Consider the following 23,812-nt stretch of genomic DNA (forward strand, 5'->3'; position numbering starts at 1 on the left):
CCCTGAGCCGACACCGGGGCCACGCTGAGCCAACTGGGCCTGCAACAGGGACACACGGAGCCAACTGGGGCTTCACTAGGCCAACTGGAACGGCACTGTGGACGCACCGAACCGACCGAGACCACGTCCCGGCCTCCCCGCGGCCGCCAACACTGAGGCGACAGCTGCCCCCGCGCTCCTCACAGCACCGCCCCACCCCGCCTCGTTCCTCTCCACCAATCACAGGCGCGATTCCGAGCTGCCAATCACCAAGCGCGACCAACCGGAGCGCCGCGGGGGCGGGCCCTGCGCTGAGGCAAAGTTGCCGGGCGGCCGCGGGACCGCTCGCTGAGGGCAGGTGGGACCGCGCCGCTCCTGCGGTAACTGTGGTACGGGCACCGCGCCGGCAGCGCCCCGCACCTCGCGGGCACGCAGCGGGCCGGCCATGATGGCGTGCGCCGAGCTGTTGGCCGTGTGCCTGCTGCCGGCCAAGCCCGGCCCTGAGCCGCGCCGCGAGCCGCTGCCCATCTTCCACGACGTGAGTGCCGCGCGGGGCCTGGAGCTGAGGGGGGTGGCGAGGACCGGGCCCGGCTCCTCCTCGGTGGGACGCGGGAGGTGGGAGGTGGAGGTGCGGGTCCCCCTCCTGCCGCAGGGGCTCTGGCTGCACGGCTCTCCAGCCGGCATCGCTCACTGTGCTGATTGCTTGGCCGAGGGCACGCGGCTTGGAGGAGGGGTGTGGTGGTGACAGCTCGGCTCCTCCGGGCGGTCGCTTTGTCCCAGATCTATCCTTCGGAGTGTCATTAAGGCAATTAAAATATGGAGTGTTAACAGTGCTACCGGCGGCTCTCGTGGCACGCCAGCCGCTTTCCCGGCTCTCTCGGCTTCTCTCTCTTTTGCCGTGCTCCTGCCTCGACTCTGCAGCTCGTCAGGATGGTTTGAATGCCTCCTGTGCTAGCTCTGCACGTCAGGCCAGCTCCCAGCCGGGTTCATGGGGCCCAGCAGCGTGCCTCCCTCCTCCCGCAGCCAGGCAGGCTCCCAGCTGGTCCCATGCACCGCAGTGCCGTGTGAGCACAGCGCGGACCCTGGGCATTGCCTCTGTTACTGACATCTTCACTGCCTTAGGCACTTCCAAGTTCTGGAAGGATGTGTGCCTGCTTTTTCCCCCAAGGTGGAGATGCTGTCAGGGGACTGTGACTCTATGGGCACACCTGGATGTGGTGGCAGTGCCAGGGAGCTGAGAGCCCTGGGCTGGAGGGAAGGCTGGCAGCAGGGTGAGAGCAGCGCTGGTGTATCCCCCTCTGACGTGTATGATGGAGGGGGCTCCTGGCAGCTCAGGTGCATTCACTAGTGGGAGTTGGAGTGGAAAAGATGATAAGGAAAGCAGGGAGGGACAGGGGAGACCAGCTGAGAGGGAGAACAGTGGGATCTGCCTGTCTGCATGTGGCAGGTTGTGCAAGGCTCACCCTGATGAGCCAAGTCACCTCTACTGGCCTGTGTTCACCCCTGTTGGAAGTCACTGATGTTTTTGTAAGATGAGAAGGAGGACTTTGCCTGTGATGCTTCAGTGTGGGTGCTGTGTCAACTGCAGCACTGCTGTTGCAATTATTACTCTGCATAGACATCTCAAGCCTCAGGGTGCTTGCCTCCCACACTGGAGCCCCGGGCTTGTTTGCTTTCCCCTCTGTATACCAGAGATTCAGAAGAGCTGTTTGCATAGCCTGCCTGGTTGTAGGCTGCGTTAACCTGCAGGTTAGTTCCCTGAGTGACTGTCCTCACCTCACAATCAGGATGTCCCCTGCTGAACCTCTGGGAGCAGAGATTGCTTCTAGTCCTGCATGCAGGAGGAGCCCTGTAATGCCCTTCTCCAGGGCTCAGAGGGCTTAATCCCAAAATAAAAGTAGGCTCAGAGCTTCTTCCATTGTTTTATCTGTCACTGCGGGCACTGAGCAGGGCCGTGGCCCCTTGGGCTTAAGCCCAAGGCCCTGGGTGAAGGGGCATGTCTCTCTCAGGCTTGAGGCAGTGTCCCTGCGTTTCTGTAACTGCCCAGCAACTTGAATACATGTGATAATGGAGGTAGGGCTCTGCAATTGCCGACCCAGATCTATTTTTCTCTTCCCGGGCTGAGAACAGCTGGGATGGGGAACCTTGCTGTCCCCAGCATCACACGACCTCAGGGGATGTTGCCTTTCCTTCACAGGGCTCTTATGGCTCCATTTCTTTGCTAAGATGAACTTCAGACAGTTCTGCTGCGTACACAGGCAGGACTTCTCAAACATTGCTGAAGAGCTTTCTGTATGTGCATGAAGAGCACCTCCTTGCTGTGATGAGTGCTGAATCCAGGATGAACACCCCAGATTAGGGATCTGCAGCCTTCCCAGCCCCATGGCATCCCTCCTAGCGTGCATGATCCCTCCTACCATGATGAATCAGGCCAGCCTGAGAGGGGAAATGTTTGGCCTCACTTGATTCTGAGTTCAGTAATGCCTGGGTGACGCTGGCAATGTTTTGGGGGGTGCAGGTGGGGTGAGCTAGCTGGCCTCCATGACTGAAGTTCAGCCCTGGAAGTCTGAGTGAAAGCAGATACATAAGCAGACCCTTTTGCCTGGAGAAAGTTTTGCTTTAAAACCCAGAGAAATCCCTAGTGTGTGCAAACTGCAAGTTTCTGTACTTAGTTGGTAGCAAGAAAGCTTTGAGAGTCCTAATGTGTGCTCAGAGTGCCCTGCCCTATATTCATGTGTGGAAAGCAGCCTGGCCTGGCTGGGAGCGGCATCCCATAGGCACCGTTACCTAATGCCGGGCAGCTCAGGGCAGTGCTGCAAAGGGAGCTGGTTGTGCTCAGAAGGGCATTCTCCTGCAAGGTGTCCCTGCTTCTGTTTTCAGACATGGGGCAGACAGATGGGTTCCCTGCAGGGACCAGCATCAGAAGAGCTTCTGCCCAGTTGAAAGACGGCAGCTTCGAGAATGAGATTTCCCCGCTTAACTGTTCCAGCTGTCTTTCTGTCTAAGCAAATTTCAGGAACGTCTTCTGTGGCTGTGCATGCAGGGCTGGCTATGGGCTGTGTAACAGAGCCTCCAGCAAGCAGCGCGGGACGGAGCTGGGGTTGTAAGAGCGGCTTTCAAGGATGCATCTTCCTGCAGTGAGGAGCAGAGCTGCCCCGGGGCTGGTTTATCTGCGGGTTCTATTTTGCTGGTGCTTGGAAAAGAGCATAACAAAGCCTGCTTTCCCCTTGCCCTGCCCTTTTCCATTCTTGATCTTTCTTCAGACCTGAAAGACACGGTTAAAAAGAGGAAAGTTATGACAGATGCAGCTTGCTGTTGTCAGCTCTGCTAGGATGTGCTGGCCAAAAGCCTGTACTGTTCTGTCTAGCAAGATGTTCTCAGCCTTCAGAAATTGTGAAATTGTGCTGTTCCTCACCAGAATCAGCTCAAGACCTTCAGACAGTTGTTGGTGAAAAGGGTGAGAGGAAGCAGTGAAAAAACCTGGCTTTCTCCTGGGTCCCGTGGTTTGAGTCAAGATGCTTAACCAGAGCAGTGCTCAAACTGTGCTCTGGGACAAAATTAGTTACAGATGAATGAATTAATTATTAGTTACATTGCAGGGGTTCACATGTCCAGGTGTCCTAAACAGAAGAATTGTGAAGGGTGATTACAACATACAGGGTGAGAGCTGCAGATGGCTGAAATGTTGGTGATGATGTGCAAAGCACTCACATTATGGAGTGTTTTTTGCTCAATGTTCTTTCATTTAAGGGATTTAAAAAATTAAACACTTTCCATCTCAAGGCTGTAGCAAAGCTGCAGTAATGCCTTTTCTACCTTGTCTCCCCCTGCGTTCTCTAAAAGATGCTCTGTGCTAGTGCTGGGCTTGCTCAGGCATCAGCAGGAGCGCTGAGAGCTTTGTGCAACTGACAGAAATGGTTCCAAGCATTTGCAAAGGGAAATTTCCCACCAAGCTGCCTGTGCACACTGTCCTGAGCCCTGGTGGTATGTGCTCCCCCATGGCTCATGCAGGGCCAGAGGTTCCCCCATGGTGGCTAGGGAGGGCTGGCAGCCACTGTGCTCGATGCTCTCCTTGCCACCACTCTCTACCTTGTCTTGTTTTCCCTTTCAGATTTTCCGGCGAGCTGACAAGAATGGTGAGTGCTTTGTTCTGCTGCCTCCTCCCCCTCTCAGCCCTGGGTAATGCTGTAACCCTTCCTCACTGAGAAGTTCACTAGAAGAGTGAAGGATGAGGACGAGCAGCTCTCTGCCTGGAAGAAAACTGCTTTTCTGCTTTGCCAGGAGGTGAAGGCACTGGCCAGGGGCTGGGAAAGCAGCTTTCCTAAACTCACTGTGCCCTGTGTGTCACACAGCACAGAGACTGTGAGCACCGGGCTCTCACCCAGCTGTGTCACCATCCACACCACTCACTGCTCAATGGCAGTGGGATGGGAGGCAGAGCAGGGCTGGTTGGGATCCATGGGGCTTTTACTCTGTACCTTGCAGCACTGACTCCGCCCTCTGTGTGATTCTGCCCTTTGATCCCACTGAGCCCCTGTTGTCTGTTAGGCTGGAGTTATATTTGGCATACTTAAACCAAGAAGTCCAATGCCACGAGGGGTTTCTCCGAGTCTTCCTTCCATCATCTTTGCTCTTCTCTGTCATGGTAGATTGCAGGTTCCAGAAGCCACCTTTGTTGCAGATCAAAATGCAGCTCAGGAGCTGAAGTTCTCTACAGATGGAAAAGAAAGAGCTCCTGAGTTAAAGATTTTCTTTCCATAAAAACCTGATACTATCCTCATTGTGATGCTTATAATGGGCTCTGTGCTGAGGAGAACTGAATGGAAAGCCAGTCTGGGAAGTTATTTAAGTACAGATTGAAATACATTTCTGAAAATGTTACAGAAGGTCTTTTGGAAGGATCAGGGTAGCTGAAATTCCCACCTAGCAGTACTTGCTCTGCTTGCCAACCCTGCTAGGTATTTGATGGGGTTGCTCTGGGTGGTGGGATGTGCTTTCAATGAGATCTCCACTCTAATTATCATGCACAACACGCCCAACTATCCCACGCTTCTGGTAGAGAGGCTGCTGAGAGGATTGCTGGGGCTCGTATGCTTCTTTCTGCAGATATATAATTATTCTTCCCTTTTGTTTAAATGCAGATGATGGGAAACTGTCATTTGAGGAGTTCAAGAACTATTTTGCTGATGGAATCCTCAGCTCAGAGGAGCTGTGGGAGTTGTTCAGTGGCATTGACAGGCGTCATTCGGAGTAAGTACCGTGGTGGTGCAGAGGAGAGGAGATGAAGGAGGATATAAAACTGCTTGGCTGTAGATGGAGGACATTTGGAGGCGGGTGCAATAAATAGGGTGAGATAAACCTAGCTCTTGTAACACGCAGATGTTAAAATCCATTAAACACTGACTATGAGTACTGGTGATGAGAGAAACCAGATTTTCTGAGAACAGGCACTATCGGATTTACTTTTGCACCATAAGAGCAGGCATCCATTTAAAAATACATTATGTTGGTTTGAAAAATGCCTTCCAGAAATACACAGCTTTACAGAGCAGGTTGTGTATCTGCAGGAGGAGCATGTGGTGATGTGAGGATGATGAGCAGTTGTCTTTGTGACTGCTGACACAGGGAACTGGTTTTCACTTATGTAAGAACTTTCTACCAGAAATGAGCCTTATGAGTGTCAGTGGAACTGTGAATTTAGGTCAGCTTCTTTTTTTTTTTTTTTTAATTGCACTTAACTCTGGGCTCTGGTAGGTTGGAGCTACCTCAGGAGATCAGCTGGGCTTTGCTGGGTTTGTTGTGCCACTGACTGCAAATCCTGAGCAGTCCCTGCCCACAAGTCCCTGAGCCATCCACCCGGAGCTGCATGAGTGGAGTGACTGATTCTGACCAAGTGCTGGGTTGGTGGGTTAGGTGATGCTCTTGATCTAGTGATGGGCCAAAGAAGTGAGCTGGTGCCTCTGCAGCCCCCATGCCTCTTTCCATGGTTTGTATCGTACCAGCCAGGCCAGGCAGCTGCAGAGGAGGTGTCGTTACCACTTCTGTGAGGGCTGGAGGGCATCTTCCTCCAGTGACTGCTTGCTGTGTATGCACAATTGGGTGGGCTCACTGGATGAATGCAGCAGGAGTTGACCAGCAGATACCTCCTTAATCTCTTTGGGAACCCAGAGACATAGCAGGGAGCTGTTGCCTTTCTGTGCTCCTTCCATTGAGCTTCAGTTTGGGGTGATCTTGGAGTCATCACCAGTACAGTACCACTGGAAAACAGACTGGAGCAAAGCAGAAGGTTTTATCTGACTGGCAGCGATTTCCTGGTCTAACATTGCTTTTAAAATGAGTTTTTTTTCTGCACTGGCAGCAGTCACATGGGTGGCACCGTGTTGCCTTGTAAGTCCCCAGACCCTGAGCTGCCGATGTCCCTGTGCAGCAGTTCCACCAACCCTCAGCCCTTCTGCCTGTGGAGGAAGCAGGGTGCTGTGCTGAGCCCCTTCAATCTGCCTGAGCCACACTGCTCACTCTGAGAGTCATAAGTGGCCTGGCTGCTGAGGCGCTGTCACCTGTAATGACGGCATGGTAGCTATGACAACACAACCTCTGCAGCACTGAGCTGGTGACATCTATTAGCAGGGCATGACCATTGCGTTTCTGATCTTGGTTCACCATGCTGAGCAGAAGGGTCCTTGCAGACAAAGTTAGTTTCCAGATTTTTGTATTCAGTAACTTCAAGGAAGCACAGGAGACCCCTGTTCCTACAAGGATGCCCTCAGTCCTCCGAGAGCAGATGGGAAGGCCCAGCTGTGAGGATGTTTCAGGAACACTTCCTGTTTCTGTCCCTGGCTGGGACATGAGCCTTGTGCACGTGCACAGGGTTAGTTCTGGGATAGTGAGCAGGTGGGAGAAGGATTCATTTGGGATTGTGGCAGCAAGGGAGCTGTGCTTGATGTCTCCAACCTGATGGCTAGCTGGTGAAGGAGGAGGTGGCATCTCCAGGAGTGGGATCCTGGCACTCAGCTAATCACCTGGTAGGAAGCATCCAGTCCCCTGCAAACAATGTGTTTGTCAGAGTGCCCTGATCCTGGCCTGGAGCTGTGTGCTCACTGGGCTGAACCCCGTCCCCACAGAGAAATTACCCAGGGACTGCCACCTCCTCTGGGATGAGGCCTGTCCCTGGGGCCTGCTCCACTGTGGCTGGCTTCATGCACTGCCTTCCACGAGGCAGTGTCAGCTTTCACTTGGTTCCACTCCAGGCTGGATTTGGCCTGGCAGTGAACCGTGGTGTTTGCTGCCACACAGAAACCTTGTCCAGGGCAGGCAAGCAGGCTTGGCTCTGGGCAGCTTCAGGATGCATTAGATAGTTTATCACTTCACTGACCTTGCCAGAGACTTCAGTTCAGAGATGAAACAGGGTTTGCTTAAAATGGAACCAATAAATATGCACTGGGCTGTGCACAGATCTACTTACCCACTCTACAACGCAGGTAATGGAGTAGTCAGTCAAAATTCGATGTGCTGGACCAAGGAAAGCCTCCCATAGCTCTGCATCTAGAGTTGGACTTCCTGCAATGTGTTCTTGGGGTGTTCAGGGAGACTTTCACCTCATGGAACTTCTGGTGCCTCATAAGGTCTGTGCTCATAGCCCTGCCGTCCCCTGGAGAAGAGCCAGACTGGGCCGGACTAGGACTCTGTCTCTCCCAGTATCTTTCTGCCACTGGTGTCAACAGAAAGTGCTTAACAAGACTGTGTGGAAAGCACCCTTCCAGTGATCACTAGTTTAGGACTTGCTTACATCATCACCAGAGCCTTTTGTCCTCCACAAATTGAACTTTGTTTTGAAACTGTTTAGACTTTCAGCTTCAGCCACACAGGCTGAAAGTTAGTTCCACAGTTGGGCTGTATAGTGTAAAACTCCAGCTTCTTTTAATCCCGATGTCTGCCAACTTTGTGTGATATTCTGCAGGTCACTGTGAGAGGTATTGCAAGGCTGTCGGTGAAGCCTTCTCCCTGTTCAAAGATACACTCAGCACTGTCTGCTTGTATCTGAAATGAAAGGCTTGCAGAGCAGTGGTGGGCAGGGGCCTTCAGAGGTGAACCTGCTGCTGGTGTGCTTCTTGCACATGAATTCAGCGTAAGCGTGGTCAGCTCTGCTGGCACACCTGGCTTTCTCTTTCTGCATTCTGTAGCTTTTCTGACAGTGGGAAAGTTTCACTCAATCCAGTGGGTGGATTTGATCATGAGGGCGCTGTGTTCACTGGGTCTGTGTTGAAAAGATTGTTTCATTTTCAGTGACAGCCTGACCCAAGGAAACACAGCAACAGAGATTTTTTTATACCCAGACGTTATCTGTGTCTGGGTAATGGAGTGCTGCCCAGACACATACTGGCTCTCTTTCATCACTGCCAGCCTGCATCTGCTCCCCTGGCTCACAAAGCTGACATCTGGGAAGATTAATATTTTAGAGGTCTCATGCATTATTCGTTCTCCTTCCAGAGAGCCAACAGCAGCACACCCTCCTGTCCTCCCCTCCTCTCCATCCTTCCTGTCTGCCTGTGCTCCACCTCCGGTGTCACCCGGTGCTCAGGCAGGATGCTGCTGGCTTTTGTTATAGCTGCCTCTGTAAGGTTCAGCTCAGTTCTGAGCTGGTGGAATAAGGGCTGAGGTGTAACCCAGTGCGTCTTTGCTGATTTGGATGGAGGAACCCCATCAGAATATTCTTCACAAAAAACTTCTAATTCAGACATGTTGGAGTGATTGAAGATTTTTCTATTTCCCTATCCTCTAAATGCAGTTTTTATTCTGCATTTCTCATAAATACTGCGTTTTGGTTTTAAAATATCTCCTCATTCTAATTCTTTGGCATTTAAAAAAATGTTTTGCAGTGAAACTGAATGTAGTTTTTGGCAGTAACTCAGTCCAACAGCTAGGTTCACTGCTGTGTTTCGCTTGTCAGAGTGCAGCACCAAAGCTGGCACTGGAGCAGAACAGACTGCATCTCCCTGAGTTCTGTTTTCATCCACCAAAACTTCTAGAGGAAAAGCCAAATGTTTTTGAAAGGAGTGGAAAAGCTCCATTGCTGCAGAAGTGCCCTGGAAGAACCAGCATGGAGGTTACTGGCGGAGCAGCCCTGTGTCTGTGTGCAGCCTGGGTGGCAGCTGCTTCTGAGGTGCCCCTGCAGCATCCCCAGCCCTGGCCTCGTCCTCTCCTGAGCGCTTCTGCATGGGTTGCTCAGCACGGGTGGGATGAGGGGCAGCATGGCTGATACCCAGCTAGGGAGGGGTTTGGACAGAGCACTGAGGAGTGTGTGCTGTGTGCTCACTGCTCCGTGTGTGGACTGATGCAGTCTGCCCCAGGAAGTGTCAGGTGTACCTCATGTACCTTTCTGTTCTGCATCAGTTGGGAAAATGTAGGAAAGTAAAAAAAGATCCAGCACATCCTCCTTTGTGTGGGAGGTAGCTGTCAAATCAGGCTGATGGCATCTTGGATGCAGTCTGCTGAGAGTTCTGATCTTGAGCCGTGAGTGCTTTGGGATCTCTGAAGGTCTGCTGACCTTATAAAATCTCTCATGGAATTCCCTCCAGCCTCTGGTGCTGTGGAAGAACTGGTTGTGTCACTTTGCCTTCTGTCTTTGCTCCAATGCTCAGAGTCACAGCATCAGCCAGTCTTTCAACTCTGGAGAGTGACTGCAACTCTAAAGAGTGCAGCGTAAGGGTTTGGAACCAGATCTATGATCACAGCAGAGGTTTCCAATGTGAACATTAAATGGTGAAAAAAAAAAAAAAAAAATGCCCATCTGCTTTGCTGAAGCTGATTGATGTTTTCTTGCATCGGTTCCAGGCACATTCTGACAAAATCCTGAAAACATAATGATGACAAGATCCTCCATCATCAGTTCAAGCTTAATTACAGTTAATCAGAGGTTTGAAAGTAGTCAAAACACAGCTACGTGGAAATGCAGAAAGCCTCAGAAAAAGTGCTTCAGTCAGAGGATGGCTGTCCTGCAGTGATAAGAAGGGATGTCAGAGAGAGGAGCAGAGGGAAGAGCTGTTGATACTGCACTCTGTCTTTTCTTACTCTCTTCTTAATGCAGTCTGTTTCTGTGCCCTGGCAGCTGACGTTTCAGGGCTGACATAGAAAGAACTAAGTGTGATTTTGCACTTTTGTGAGGCAGGGCAGCACAGATGCGGGATCTGGGAAGCAATGGCCATGCAGAGTTTGCCACTTGGTTTTATTAGCTTGAGTCCACATCTCCCCTTTTGTGAGCATTGCCCCTCTCTTAGGTGGGAATCAGTGGCTGCAGTTATTCTCCTGGAGCACAGGTTATGCAAGCTGTGCCATGGATGCTGCAGTGCCAGATCTCTGTGCCAGTGCAGCAGCAAGGCAATTCCTGCAGCTCTGCAGGTTCCAGACAGCTTTCAGAAACTTGCAGAAAAAAATAAGTTTTTCAATTTAAATGTGTGCTTCAAACCCCAGTCAGCTTGGCAAAGCTGTGGTGGTATGCGTGGAGCTGCTCAGAGGTGGGATCAGTAAAACTTGACACAGTGGAGTTGGCAGGTGAAGGGGCATTGGTTTTGTTGATTATCTGTATCATCATTATATCTGTATTATTATTTCTGCACTGGAAACACTCTATTTTTATCCACTTTAAAAGCTATTTGCATTGCCTGGACAGTGCTCCAGAGCTCTGCCTTGATCAGCTCCTGCAGTGGTGTAATGTGGATGAACCGAATCACATCTCAGTACTGCCTCTGCTGCATAAGCAATGCCTGATGCAAGTAACTGAATGCAAGGGCTGCAGTCCCACTGCCAGGGACTTCTTACTCACAAAGAGATTTGAGTTCGGTTATGCGACTTTTGTTTCATAACCTCAGTACTTGTCCTCCCAGTGTTCCTGCACACTGAAATTGGGTTCTCCAGCAAACCCCGAGTGCAGGAGCGTCCTCAAGTCCATCCCCCCTGGTATGCTCACCTGCCACCAGTCCCAGTATTCCCCTGCTCGTTTCGATCTGCTGGGGCTGTGCAGGTTCTTAGGTCCCATGGGGACTGGGCAGCCAGGGTCATGGGACTTTGCCAACCAGCTGCCCCATGCCTGAGCCTGCAGCCTGCGCTCTGCATGGGCTGCCTTTTTGTTCCTGGCTGTGAAACAGCAATGTGCTGCAGTCTGCTGAGCTTTGCAGGCATAGCTGGTTCATGTGGATTGATCTGCTTAGAGCAGGAGCAGCGACAAGGTGCTGCATTTCCCACGTAGATTGGGGAAACCTAAAATTGACATCTGTCAGCTCAAAAATGAGAGCCTGGGATGTGGCCTTTCCCAGTGAAGTTTGCATATTTTCATCATTGGAGGCACTATGTGTTGTTAAAGATGATGAAGTGGAAGCTTGGCAGAAGGAGAGGTGCAGAAACCAGCCGTGCTGCAGCCATTCTCATGCTGGGAGCCCAGCAAGCTCCAGGTATCGCCGGTTCCTCCACATGTGACAGCACTTAGGCATTTAAAGATCATTTTTATACTGTCTTCCACTTTTCCAGTCAGGTGTAAAAAAGGCTCCAGACACTTAGGGGGTTTTGAGACAGCAGAATTTCTTGAGGAGGCTGATTTGAATAAATGACATCTTGGGGCATTTTCCCTGGGGGGGCATGCAGGTGATGTGAGGCATCACAAGCAGAACTGCTCTGCAGCTTTGGCTGCCTGAGTGCATCTGCCAGTTCCAGGTGGTGTCCAACATCCTCTCCCCAAAGCTGCTAGGTACTTCTGGATGTGTCCTCCTTCCTCTCCACCCCAGAAGTGCCTTTATTAGCAGGAGGAGGGAAGGCTGCCCTTCGTTTGCAGTGCTTGAGAGCTCTCTGCCCAGGGGACAGAGGCTGGGTGTGCAGAGCTACACGTATAGGGTGACAGCCATGGGTTTAGGGCTTGGGCTGTTCTGCACAGACGATCCTGTCTGCAGGAGTTGGACCCTGTCCCTGCATACCTTGGCATGTGGTGGTTTTCCCACAGGACTCCTGCCTTGTCTGGCACCTGATGTCAAGAAGGTCCAGGGAATTAACAAGCTTTTCAGTGTGGTTTTCTTTTTCCTTCATTATCTGTTCGCTGTCTGCAGGTACTTTGTGCCTGTCAGCCTTGCAGGAGCTGCCCCAGAGGGCTCATATAGAGCAGAGAGGACAGGAGGGGGCTGAGGTCGCACGGGAAGGACCTGAGCAGTGGTGGTGTTCTTTATACCTTTGTGGTGTGGCAGGTGCTGAGCACAGCTCCTGAGTTTGTGTGGCTTTTTATCTTTCTAATACAGCCTTTAAAATGCACTGGAGGAGCAGTAAATTCACTGGGGGCTCCAGACAAGCCTTCAAGACCCCATTCACCACAAGTGTTTCTCTCAAACCAGCCTCACCATTTAACAAAACTGTTTTCCTTGCAGCAATGTGGACACAGAGAAGCTGTGTGGTAAGTAGGCTGATCTTCTGTTCCGGAGGGGCTTTGTGCATCTGGGCTGGGCAGGCTGGGCGGCACTGGTGGGTCCCTGTGTGTGAATCCCAGCTGGCCAAGGGAGGGTGACAGAAGGTATCTGTGCTTTCTTCCAGGGGTGGGCATTTGTCCCTGGGGCAGGAATGGGCTGTCCATCTGGTTCCAGGCAGGAGGTGTGACTGCTGGGTGGGAGTGGGAATGCCCATGCAGTGCTGGAAGCAGCTGGCACAGGGGAGGCAAGGAAAGAGACGCTTTGGGACCTCACTGTGTCTTCTCTCCCATGTCAGATTACTTCTCAGCATATCTTGGAGAGTACAGGAACGTGCTTTCTGCACTGGAGACGCTCAACTCTGCTGTCCTGGCAGCTATGGATAAAACCAAGCTGGTAAGGATGAGGCAGGAGGGTGGGTAGCAGAAGTGGTGTTCTCGTCTTCTTGTTCAGCATTAAATGTGAGTTTCAGAGGCTGCAGATGTCACCTGTTGCTGCAAAGAGGTTTTTTGGTTACTTGAGGGTGGATCCTGTGCCAGGCAGCTCAAGCTTGAGCTTTGGTGTATGTGAGTTTCTGCTCACGGAGAGGAGACAGGAGTGGATGTAGGGAAGCTGCTACTTCAGGAAACTGCCAAATGTTCAGAAGGAAAAGACTGGTGAAATTCATTGACTCCCAGCTGAGTTCACCCCTGCTGAGAATGCCTTCCCTCTTCCTGCAGCTTATACTGAGGTGAAGCAGATCTGAGGCTGTTAATGAGGCCAAGCAGTGTCCTGCTTTGTCTGCCTTCCTGCCTGCGTGTTGGAGGGCAGGGGTCTGCAGCTCACAGCACTGCAGCTGAAGTGCAGCTGCAGGAGAGCAGCAGCACATGGTGGAAGGGACCCAGCATCTCGTTTGCCTCTGAGGAGTATGAAATGGTTTAGCTTTGTACTTGGGGCTGATTCTGTTGTATGGGTGTGGGAAGAGTTGACCCTCTCTTTTTCTTCAGTGTTACAGATGCCCAATGTAAGGTGGATGAACTTATGCTTGTGGGAACAAGGATGTGAGCAGGATTTTGCACCAATCACTATGACACATGGAGGACAGGGCTGAGGTGTGAGGGAGATGTGCCAGAGCTGCTCCTCTCTGTGTGGTGGAGGTGGGAGTGAGCCCAGGAGCTCAATGTTGCTCTGTCTCAGCAGACTGAGAGAGAAGGGACATGGGTGAGAGCCCCAGTTCTGCACTGCATGAACCTCCAGCAGGCTCTTCTCGTCTCAGAGGAGAAACTAGGTGCCCTATCTCTGTCTCTCTTTGTGCTGTACTGGGCAATTTTCAATCAGAATTTTTCATATACCTGCTATGGACTGCTTCTTCTAGGGGGTTTTGGCAAGGCTGAGTCAGCCATGGCAGGGAAGGTGAGGAGGGAAAAAAAGGCAGTTCCCTGCTGGTCAGGGAAGTAAAGGTCCTGCTGCCAGCACCCCTGGGCAGCTGTCAGGGTGTTTGTGTCTCTGTAAACTCACCCAGGATCTTGCTCTCTGTGCCTCCCTCTGGGCACATCCAGCCTCAGCAGTGTCACCCCATACAAGCTTACTAAGTGCAAATCCAGAGGGAAAGAATGATTCATCTGCAGAGAGCTGTGCTTTATTTAACTTCTTATTTATTTATTTATTTAATGTTAATAATGAATTCATTGTATATTCATGTATTTCTCCCAAGTACAGCACAATTACTGTCTGCTTCACAGTGCTGGCATGATGTATTCATTCATTTAATAGTTTCTGGTGTAAACATCCCAGTGTGTTCCATTATAATTACACGTTGCTCTGAGGCCCTGTTCAGCACACACCTTGAACCACTCATTTTCTTAAATTAACTTCTCGTTTTCCTTATCTCTTGCCCTTTTCTTGGAGCTTGAGGAAATATAAAGCAACCTGTGCTGTGTGTGGCTGTGCCTTGGTGCAAGAGCTGGTGCTGCTGGGTGCTGCTCCCATGCCCTGCCCTGGCTGGCTCTGGGAGAAGCCCGGGCTGGTGCTGGAGCTGTGGGAAATGTGCCACAGCTAGAGGCTGGCAGAGATGATAAACACTGCTTTCTTATCTGCTGCAACCTGAATGCCTTCCCATGTTTTTATTTCCAGATAGGCTATTCTGTGAGTAATGGGTTTGTTAGGATTGGGTGGGAAGATCTTAGCCAGAGTTCACACCTGTCTGAGCCAGGACAATGGGCAGAAGATGGAGGTTTCCATATTACATCTGCCTGTCATTTCTGTTGTCTCAAACATCCCTAGTGCCCCTGTTGCTGAGGACTGGGAGTTCCAGTTTGTCAGAGGATCCTGCCTGAGCTGAATGGAGCTTCCTCCTGGGAGTTTGCAGGAGATGCAGCAGTGCTGGGTGCTGTGCAGGATGAAAGGTTCCAGCTTGTTGAAATGGCCCTCACTATGAAGCTTCCTCCAGAGAAGGGCTGTGGGGTCACCTTGGTGGAGGATTTTTCCCAGACTTTATGTAAGAGAGCTTCACGTGATGCTCAAGGATACCCTGACCAGCTGAAGGAAGGACATCTCTAATTTGGCCTGAGTCTCACCAGTGGAATCACAGCATCCCTTGGTTGTGGCTGTCATCTGTCTTCCTTCTGCTGACAGGGTATTGCTACCCCTGTATCCTCCAGGCACATGTTCCACAGCTGCAGAAAACCTCAGGTAAATACAAGCCCACTTTTCAAGATGGAAAACAGATTACGGGGTGCTTCTTGAGCACTACAAAAACATGGCTCATGGGAGATGGGCTTGGCTCACTCAGACAGCACTGGGCAGTGGCAGGGGAGGAAAGGGAATACAGAAATCAAAGCTCAGAGGGAGCATGGTGAGGCTGTGCTGGAAGCTGTGGTTTGAAGTGGTGCCATTGAAAGCCTTCTCAGTGCACTGGCTCCCAGCCCTGCATGCAGCACTGTCACTGCGGGCAGGATGCCTGGCACAGCCGTGCAGTGTCTCCTGGCAGTGCCTCGGACAGGCTGTGCTCCGGGGCAGCAGTCACCTTGTGGGCTGCTGCAAAGTGCTGCAGGAGCGTGGGAAATGGAAGCCAGCTTCCACCTCACTGTGTGACAGCAGTGACTGTAGGAAATAGCGTTTGCGTGGGCAGCAAACCTGCACGAGCTCGTTCTGCTTCATCCTTGGCTGGCAGAAAAAAAGAAATCATTGGGGTTCGTGCATTCCCATCCTTCCTCTGTGGTAGAAACATGGTGAAGAAGGACACCTGTTCAAGGAAAGAGTTGGGTTTTTTGTTTGTTTGTTTGTTTCCAAATATTATAATAATGTATTTTTAAAGTATAACTGCTGGTGGCTGTGCTATGAAGTACTACGTACACCTTATTCTGTGGCTGAACTTTGCATTTGCAGTATAATAGTGTCAGAGTAAGATGCAAACAGGCTGATATCTCTGATGGGGATCCTGTATGCCAGCATCTTCTTTCTCCAGCCTGCAAATGCTGCAAACCAAGCTACAAATACCCCTCCAAATCAGATGTTCTTATGTCTCCATGGACAGGAACTGCATGTTCACCTATTCCTCTCCGCATCCCAATTTTAACTGCCATCATAAGAAACAAATAAAACCTCTCAAAGCACAATTGCAGTAGTTCTTGGCAGCTTTGGGGTTTTCATTTGGGTCAACAGAGATGAATACCAGTCTGCAGCCACAGTTCTTGTCTTGTGCTCACCGAGTTATTTCCTGCTTTCCAGGAGTGCTGAGCTGCTGTGTGCTCAGTGAGATGTATTTTGCTGAGATTCAGTTGATGGTGGGGTTTGGAGTGCTTACTGCAGTACCCACAGGAGGGTTCTCCCTTTTTATTTACCCTGAATTGAGCAGTGTGGCTGAATCAAAGACGAAGTGTATTTTCAATCAGTTCCCTTCCTGCTATGAAATCTTCCAAGGTGGTGTGGAAGGATGAAATTGTGTTTGATGTCTGCTGAAATGCTTCCTTTGACCCCAGACACAAGATGCCCATCACTTGGTGTTTGGGCAGAGGGAGCATTTGTCACTGTGGAACCCAAAAGTGCTTTGGTGATGCAGTGCTGCCTGGCAGTTCCTCGCTGTGCCTGCAGGTGTGCCCTAGGCCTGGGGGCTCCTCTGCTTTCTGCTGGATTTCTGGGAGCTCCATAGGGCTTCTGAAGCATCCCTTTTTCTCTCTGTATGCTCCAAGGGGCGTGCTGTGTAAGACACAGGAGGGATGTGGCTTGTCATGCACATCTGAAATGCTTGCAGTTGCAGGAGACCCTGCTTTGTCCATTTGGAGAGGTTGGAGGTACACAGTGAGAGGTGGATGTCGCAGCACAGTGGAGGGCTCATCCCAGCTGCTGTGTGCAGAGCAGATTGCAACCTCCAGCAAGGTGTGGCAGGAGCCTGTGCTCTTCTCTGAACTTGTGTGTATCTGGGGATGAGCTCAGCAGGGCAGCCTGAGCCTGTCCCAGCACTAGGTACCCAGCAGTGCCCTGGGCATTGAGAATCACTTTTCCCGACCCAGGCCTTGCAGTGAGGCCGGGGGTTCTGTTTTGTGCAGCTATGCAGCCCCTCTCCAAGTGGGTGTGGCTGAGGGTGCATGGGGTACTCACTGCAGGCAGCACAGAGGGGCAGAACTGGAGCTCTGCTTCCCAAGGCCACAGCACCATCACCTGCTCCTCTGCCACGCTCTGACAGAAAAGAGAGATTCGTTTTGAGAGAGAAAAACCCATGCACAGTGCAGCTGCTGTGGGGAGAGCTGTGTGCTTGGACAGAGAGCAGCTGCGGCTGTCTGTGCCCGCGCTGCAGATGAGCTTGCTCTGCTTTCAAGGCCAGGAGCTGGCATTGCTGCAGCCCTGCAAGGTGACAGCTGCAGGCAGAGCCGTTTCCAGCATCAGGATGAGTGAGTCTGTTTGGGTACTTCAGGGACTTTGTTTCTTCTGTGTGGGACCGCTGGCTCCGTGCCTCTCCCTGGCCCTGGGACGGGACCGGTGCCTTGCCTCGTTTTGGCAGCAGCCTTGGAAGGGTTACATCCAAGTGGATTTATGCAGAGCTTTTGGAATCTGGGATCCTCAGTTCTTCTGCGTGTTGGAGAGAAACAGAATAGGAATTGGAAGTATTTGACCTCAATAATGCAACCACATCACTGGAGTCTATTTTGGAGAGGAGAGTTTGAGCTCAGTGCCCGGAGCAGGGCTCACTCAGCTCCCTGAAGCATGACATTACTTTTACACCAGAATTGCAAAGAATTCAGTTCTCTAGTTTTCCCCAGCTATACTGTGTACCCAGAGCTGGGCTGCTCTGTTGCCATGGCCAGAGATCACCTCTTGCAGTAACGTTGCTGCAGTGCAAGCACTGTGTAGACCTTCTCATCTCATTCCTCCCGTGGATGTGGCTCCCCATGCAGATCTGTGGGGCCCTGTTGTGCTGGCAGGGAATCCAGGAAGGCCGGCCCTGTTGTGGTACTGTGCCACAGAGCAGCTGGGCCAGGTAATCCGCCCAGATTCACAGTGTGGGTGTACTGCAGTGACGTTGGATGAGCCCAGGAACAACTTGGGGCAACAAGGGAAAGCAGTTCAGTTCTTTTGGAGCATTCAGATCTGTTTTGGACTCCTGCAGCAGGACAGGGCTGACTCGATCACCTTCCTGCAGCAGTGATGGCTTCTCTGCAATACTGGGATGCTCCATCTGCCCACTGGAGTGTCCTGTGTGCATACTGGGGCCATGCTCCAGGTACCTCTCCTTTCCCATCTTTGTGTGCTGGGAGGACATGAGTAATGCTACCACTGAGCCCTCAGCCCTTGCTGCCATGCTTCTGTCTGGAGTAGCCAGGAGCTGGCAGCCTGTGCATTGGAGCGAGGTGTGCAGCTCTGAGCACATCCTCTTGGGAAAGCCAGGAAACATGGAGGGGTCCCCTGACAGTTTGGTGTTACCCCCTGTGTCCTTTCTGGTGTACTCAGGTACCTTCCAGAGGCTCTGCAAGGCCAGCCAACAGGTGGAGCCCGGGAGAGCTGTGGTAGAGCAGCTCAAGCTTATTTAAGGGCCGAGCCCCTTTCAGATGTCTCTGCTTCCTCACGCAGAGCCGTGGGCATCTTATGGTTCCTCTCCCCTTCCCCACAGAGCTACGAGACCTCCTCCAAGATGGAGCAGTTCCTGACACGCTTCCTGCTGCGGGAGACCATGTACCAGCTGCAGTCCCTGCAGGGCTCACTCGAGTGTGCTGTGGACACCATGGAGGAGCAGGCAGGACGGGAGAGGTACTGGGTGCTCACTGGGACCAGCATGGGGTCACGGGGTGCTGGGATGTGAGTTGCTTCTGGTAGGGATCTGTTGAGGTGGGAGCTGCCCTTTGTGACACAGCATGCAGCTGGCCCTGGGAAGGAGTGACGCCGGCTTCTGCTTTGCATTTTGTTCTTTCAGAAAAGACATAAAGAAATCAGAGACTTTGGTTGGCTTGAGGTCAGGGCGGCGATGTGGGCACAGAGGACAGAAGAACATCTGCCTGTCTCCGACAGACCCCTACTCTGGGATGCTGAACACAGGTACCTGCAGCCCAGCCCTCCCGGGGCGTGTCCGTGGATCAGGGGGTCTGCCCCCACCCTGCTTCTGCCCAGCCTGGGTACGAGAGCAGTCTGCAGCAGGATCTGGACTGCTGCACACAGAAATTACAACCCAGGCTGTTGTGAGATTTTCTATCTCTTGAGCAGCAGGAAGGCTTTCAGCACAAAAAGCAGTTTCTTGGTTTATATCAGAGGTTTAGAAACTCACATGGTTTTTTGAGTCTTCAGCAAGGTTTTGTGGTGACATCTCTTTGCCTTCAACTGTGCAGGTGTTTGTGTGGAAGCTGACAGCCAGTGGATGGCACAGATCTCCAGGCTCCAGCAGCTCATCGAGAAATTGGAGTGCAAGGTGTGTGGGGTTGGGGCTGCCCCACACCTCAGTGCCTGCCAGAGCAGCACTGGGACCTCTCCCTGTGCCAGGGGCTGTGGTACTCAGCCCTGGCTTCGTTACAGAGCTGCACCAGTTCACCAGACTCTGACTTGCAAGTCAGTCTGGACCCCCAGAGCCCCACAGGTGTGTGTGTCACATCCCCATATCCGCAGGCACCTGAACACCTCTGGGGTGGTGCTCATCTCACATGGAGCTGTGCTGGGCTGTGGGTGGCTGCTCGTTTTGCTTTATTACAAAATCCTCAGCTAACAATGACTTTGTGAAATGCAGAGCCCACGCCTGGAACCTCTGAAGGAGGAAGCAACGTGCAAAGGAAGAGATGAAGTAAGTGCTGCTCCTGCTGCTCGTCACTTGCAGCAACACTAATGTGTGCACAGATTTTCTCTTGTGCACTGAAACCATTGTTGGCTTTGGTCCAGAGCTGTGTTTGTTGCCCAGGGCACACGCAGCCCAAGGCATGTGCAGCTTCTGGGTGCATGTGTGCCTGTGACCAGCCCAAGGAGGGCAGTGCTCTGCTTGTGAGCCCCTAAGCCACCCAGCTTTGCTCCAAGCCCCAACAGAAATGCCCAGTGGTTGGGGTGTCCCTTGCATCTGGAGCAAGCACACAGGGAGATGCAGCAGTCGTGGTGCCAGCCTGGTTCCCCTGCTGCCCTGTGCTTGCTGTCACTGCCCCATCCTGCTGCAGGGAGTGAGGAGGGCAAGCAAGAGGACGGCTCTGCTTGCGCCGCCGCTGACTGCCTGTCTCCCTGCAGAGCATCCTGGTGGCCAAGAGGCAGATCTTGGTGGCCAAGGGTGGCATCGAGGAGTTCCGCCAGGCACTCAGGTCCTACGTGGAGGTCACCATGGCACAGAGCAGCTGCCTGCAGTGAGTATGGTGGGGAAGGAGCAGGGCTGTGCTGGGAGGTGAGGGGGGTTATGCCAACACGAATGGCGGTGGCGTGCACCTGAAAGAGTGCTGCATTATTCCAGCATTGAGAGACTTGAGAGGAAGGGAGAAGAGTCAGGGTAGAGCTCATGTCACAGCATTGCTTCACATAAAGCATGTGCTGGTGGAAGCACCCTGACCTCCTAAAACTGCCCCACAGTGTAAGATCAAGGCTGTGCCCCAGCACTCCACCAGAGTTCAGAGCCCTGGGTCAGGTGGAGACACAGCCACTGTGTCCCTGCAGACTGTGGCTGCTGGCAGAATCCCTCTTTTCCCATGGGAGGCTTCAGGCTGCTTTCCCACTTAAAGTGCCATTTTTCAGCTCTTCCGTTTCAACAGTACAGAACTGCATTTCAGTCCAAACAAAAGGAAGAAGCTTGTTTTGACATGTGTGGCAGAGAGAATGATGTGTATTTTTTAGGCTTTTCCATTATAAGAACTGTTAGTGTGACACGGGGGCAGTGCTGTAGGCTCTCCATGTGAGTGGGAAGCAGAAGTGGAGCTTGAGAACACCCCGCTCAGTGCTCCACCATGGGGAACATCACAGAGCAGTACAGCCCTGCCCATGACAGAGCCCCGAGCTGCTGCCTGGGCATCCCGGAGTGTCCTTTGGCTTTGCTGCCCCAGCTTCTTTCCTGCAGCTGACACAGTGGAGATTGTCCTGTGGCTCTGCCCCACTCCCTGAGAAATAGTGAAACACCTCCATGCTGCTCCTGGGCAGCAGCAAGGGTCACCCCATGGCTGTTCAGCTCCTGGCTGCAGGAGCTGACCTGGTGGAGGTTCCCCTTGGCAGCCCCAGGTTGTGTCTGTGTCCTGGCATTGCTGCTGCCCTCTGACAGCCGGAGGGGGGTGGGGGGGGGGAGGGGGCTTGTGTGCAGAGCTGTTCCCCTTGTTCCCAAGTGTCCCCAGCTCAGGTTGCTCCTGTCCCCACAGCGTGTCTGCCTGCAAGCTGACGGACGAGGCCTGCTTCATCCTCTATGAGTTCTGGCAGGACGCAGCTTCATGGAGAAGGTCAGGGGCTCTCCCTGCGTGTGGAGTGGGACAGGCACCTTGGACGTGCTGGGTGGGGGTGGAAGGGGATTCTCTCGGGACTCCAGGGGGCCCCCACCAACCCGTGCTGCTGCCTCATCCCCTTGTGCCCCAGGACTGACACAGCAAGGGGAGCTGAGCACTCAGCTCCGGGTGTTAGAGGGGGGTGGGAGCAGCAGTGCTCCGGGCAGCATCAGCACAGCCCTGTGCCCTTCCTGGCACGAAGCCCTGCTGCAGCCCAGGGGAACCCTCAGACCCCATGCAGGGCTGGAGCAGGACGGGCCCTGGCCCTGACCCCGTGCACTGCCCAACAGCCACCTGCAGTCCAGCCACAGCAAGGCGTTCCAGCGGGCCACCATCAGCTTGCTGGAGTCCCCGGAGCTGCTGACCACCATGCTCTTCCCAGGTGAGTGGGGGCTCGATGCAGCTGTTTCCAGACGTGCTGTGCAGCCTGCATTGATGGCACACAGAGTCCTGCCCTGGCTGGAGGTCACACTGACTGCCCGCTGTGCTTCCCCACATCCCACAGAGCTATCTGCAGAGCACGTGCCCTCCTGGACTGGCCCAGGGGCTGCGTCCCAGCTTCATTTTTAAGGTCCCAGAGAGAAACCTGCTGAGGGGAATGCATGTGCCCAGAGAAATCTGCCCATGAAGCGAGAAGCTGGGGGAGTTCAGAGGCAGCTGGGACCAAATGGTGCTCCATTTCTCTGTCCCTTTTACCATGTGGGTGGTGCTGGAGCCCGATTCCTGCAGGGAAACATCAGCTCACGCTGAGCAGGGCTGTGGACCCCCACATCCATCCCCCTCCCTCTGCTCAGCACCGTGTCCTGCCCCCCCTGCCCTCATCCCCTGAGCCCTCCTTGTTCCTTCCTCAGCATCCTGGTGGATCACCAACAACAACTGACCCCGGCAGCCGCTCCAGACACCGCTGCCACGCAGAAGGACGCGGAGCCCCTGCACTGCCACCTCCTGAGCTCACGTTTGTCACCTCTGCTCCCTGCTCACCTCCTGCAGCCCTGGGGCTGCCCGCCTGGTGACCGCAGTGTCATTTTTGCCCTTTTGCTCTTTTTTTTTTTTTTTGGGTGTAATTAATGAATTGATCTGTTCCTACTGGAGCGGGTGAGCGCGGCACCGGGTCCCTGCATGTCACTGTGGTGCCACCACCCGAGTGCAGCTCAGGGCTCTGCGCTGCTGCTGAACGAACATAAAGAGCACCGGAGTGCTGGCACTGAGAGCGTGTGGTCACTGCGTGCTGCGGGGCGGGAGCGGGGGCAGCACTGTGCTGCCACAGCCAACACTGCCAGCAGAGCCCGTGGAAACCGGGCTGCTGTGAGCCAGCGTGGGCACACGGGCTGGGCACCGTGCCCACAGCCCTGCAGGGAAACGGACAGCGTCACAGCTCACTGCCTGTCCTGTGCCGGCAGCGTGCTGCTCAGCACCGTGCCTGGCCCACCCCACACTGCTTTTCCCTGCTGGCTTGTACCAGAGATGCTCATTTGAATGTTTCTAACCCCAGTCCCCAGTTGTGGTTATTAAAATGCCAGTGGCCTGTGGCAGAAGGGGGCACATCCCACCCTGGGCAGGGCTGTGGGATGTGGAGGTGTTTAGGGGCCCAGCTCACCCCAGCCACGGAGGTGGGGGCAGGACTTCCTTAGCAGGGGAGCAGCAGCGGCACGCAGCCTGCTGCATGGCTCAGGGTGGGGGATGCCAGGGAGGGCAGGATGCTGGGGGTCACAGCTGCTGAGCGGTGCTGGGGTGCAGCCAGCAGCAACCAGGGCAGCACCAGCACTTCCCAGCCCACAGCAGCACACTGTCCTCCAGCCCCACACGGCCACAGCACCTGAGCTGCCCCTGGCCATGGGTTTTGTCCCCCCCAGCAGCTGGGGAAGGCACTGTGCGATGAACGGAGTCTTTTTATTGACTACTTTTGGGTAGAACAAACTAAATACATCTGTAACAGTTTGGGTTCCTTTATACAGTACATTAAATAAGTTAGGAATGAAGTAACGAAGTCCTATTCCAGAATTAAACCTCAAAAAGAAACAAAACAAAAAAAAAAAAAGGGGGAAACAGAAAACTGAAACGCCTCACTCTGCCCGTGTCCCAGGTTCACATTTATCGTTGCACATTAAAAAATAATAACAACAATTCTAATCATGACTGTTAGTATCGTACTCATTTATACTGGGGTTGATTTTAATACGCAGCCACCGAAGTTGCACGAGGATGACGGAAGACGACGGACGTGCAGCTCCCGGCCCTGGCACCGCGGGACCCCTGAGCTGTGTTGGCACCAGAACACCCTGCGGCCACGGAGCAGCTCCTGCAGCAGCCCTCCCTGCAGGCCGGGCACAGCTCAGCACGGGTATGCTCAGTTCTCCCCACGGTGGCACAGCGGTGCTGGAGCTGTGGGTCCTGCACCCCACGGTGTTGGGTTGGGCCGTGGGGAGAGCAGCCCCGGGTGGAAAGGGCTATGACTGCCCACGAGGGATCCACGTTTGGTCTGCGGGCATCCAGAGGTCCAAC

General features: G+C 53.2%; 1 protein-coding gene across 1 annotated transcript; it reads left to right on the forward strand.

Moving 5' to 3' along the window:
* The first annotated feature begins 424 nt into the window (after positions 1 to 424).
* NECAB3 (N-terminal EF-hand calcium binding protein 3) lies at positions 425 to 22,356 on the forward strand. Its single transcript, XM_065754099.1, has 13 exons — positions 425 to 517; positions 4,091 to 4,115; positions 5,121 to 5,229; positions 12,381 to 12,406; positions 12,715 to 12,812; positions 18,502 to 18,638; positions 18,802 to 18,923; positions 19,211 to 19,290; positions 19,603 to 19,656; positions 20,085 to 20,197; positions 21,191 to 21,268; positions 21,601 to 21,692; positions 22,162 to 22,356. The coding sequence occupies exons 1-13, from the start codon at positions 425 to 427 to the stop codon at positions 22,188 to 22,190; spliced, it is 1,056 nt and encodes a 351-aa protein (XP_065610171.1). The 3' UTR covers positions 22,191 to 22,356.
* The last annotated feature ends 1,456 nt before the right edge of the window (positions 22,357 to 23,812 follow it).

Source organism: Cyrtonyx montezumae, unplaced genomic scaffold, assembly GCF_038088225.1.
Source record: "Cyrtonyx montezumae isolate F1298 unplaced genomic scaffold, pur_monq_1.0 scaffold_9, whole genome shotgun sequence".
Classification (NCBI taxonomy): Eukaryota; Metazoa; Chordata; class Aves; order Galliformes; family Odontophoridae; genus Cyrtonyx; species Cyrtonyx montezumae.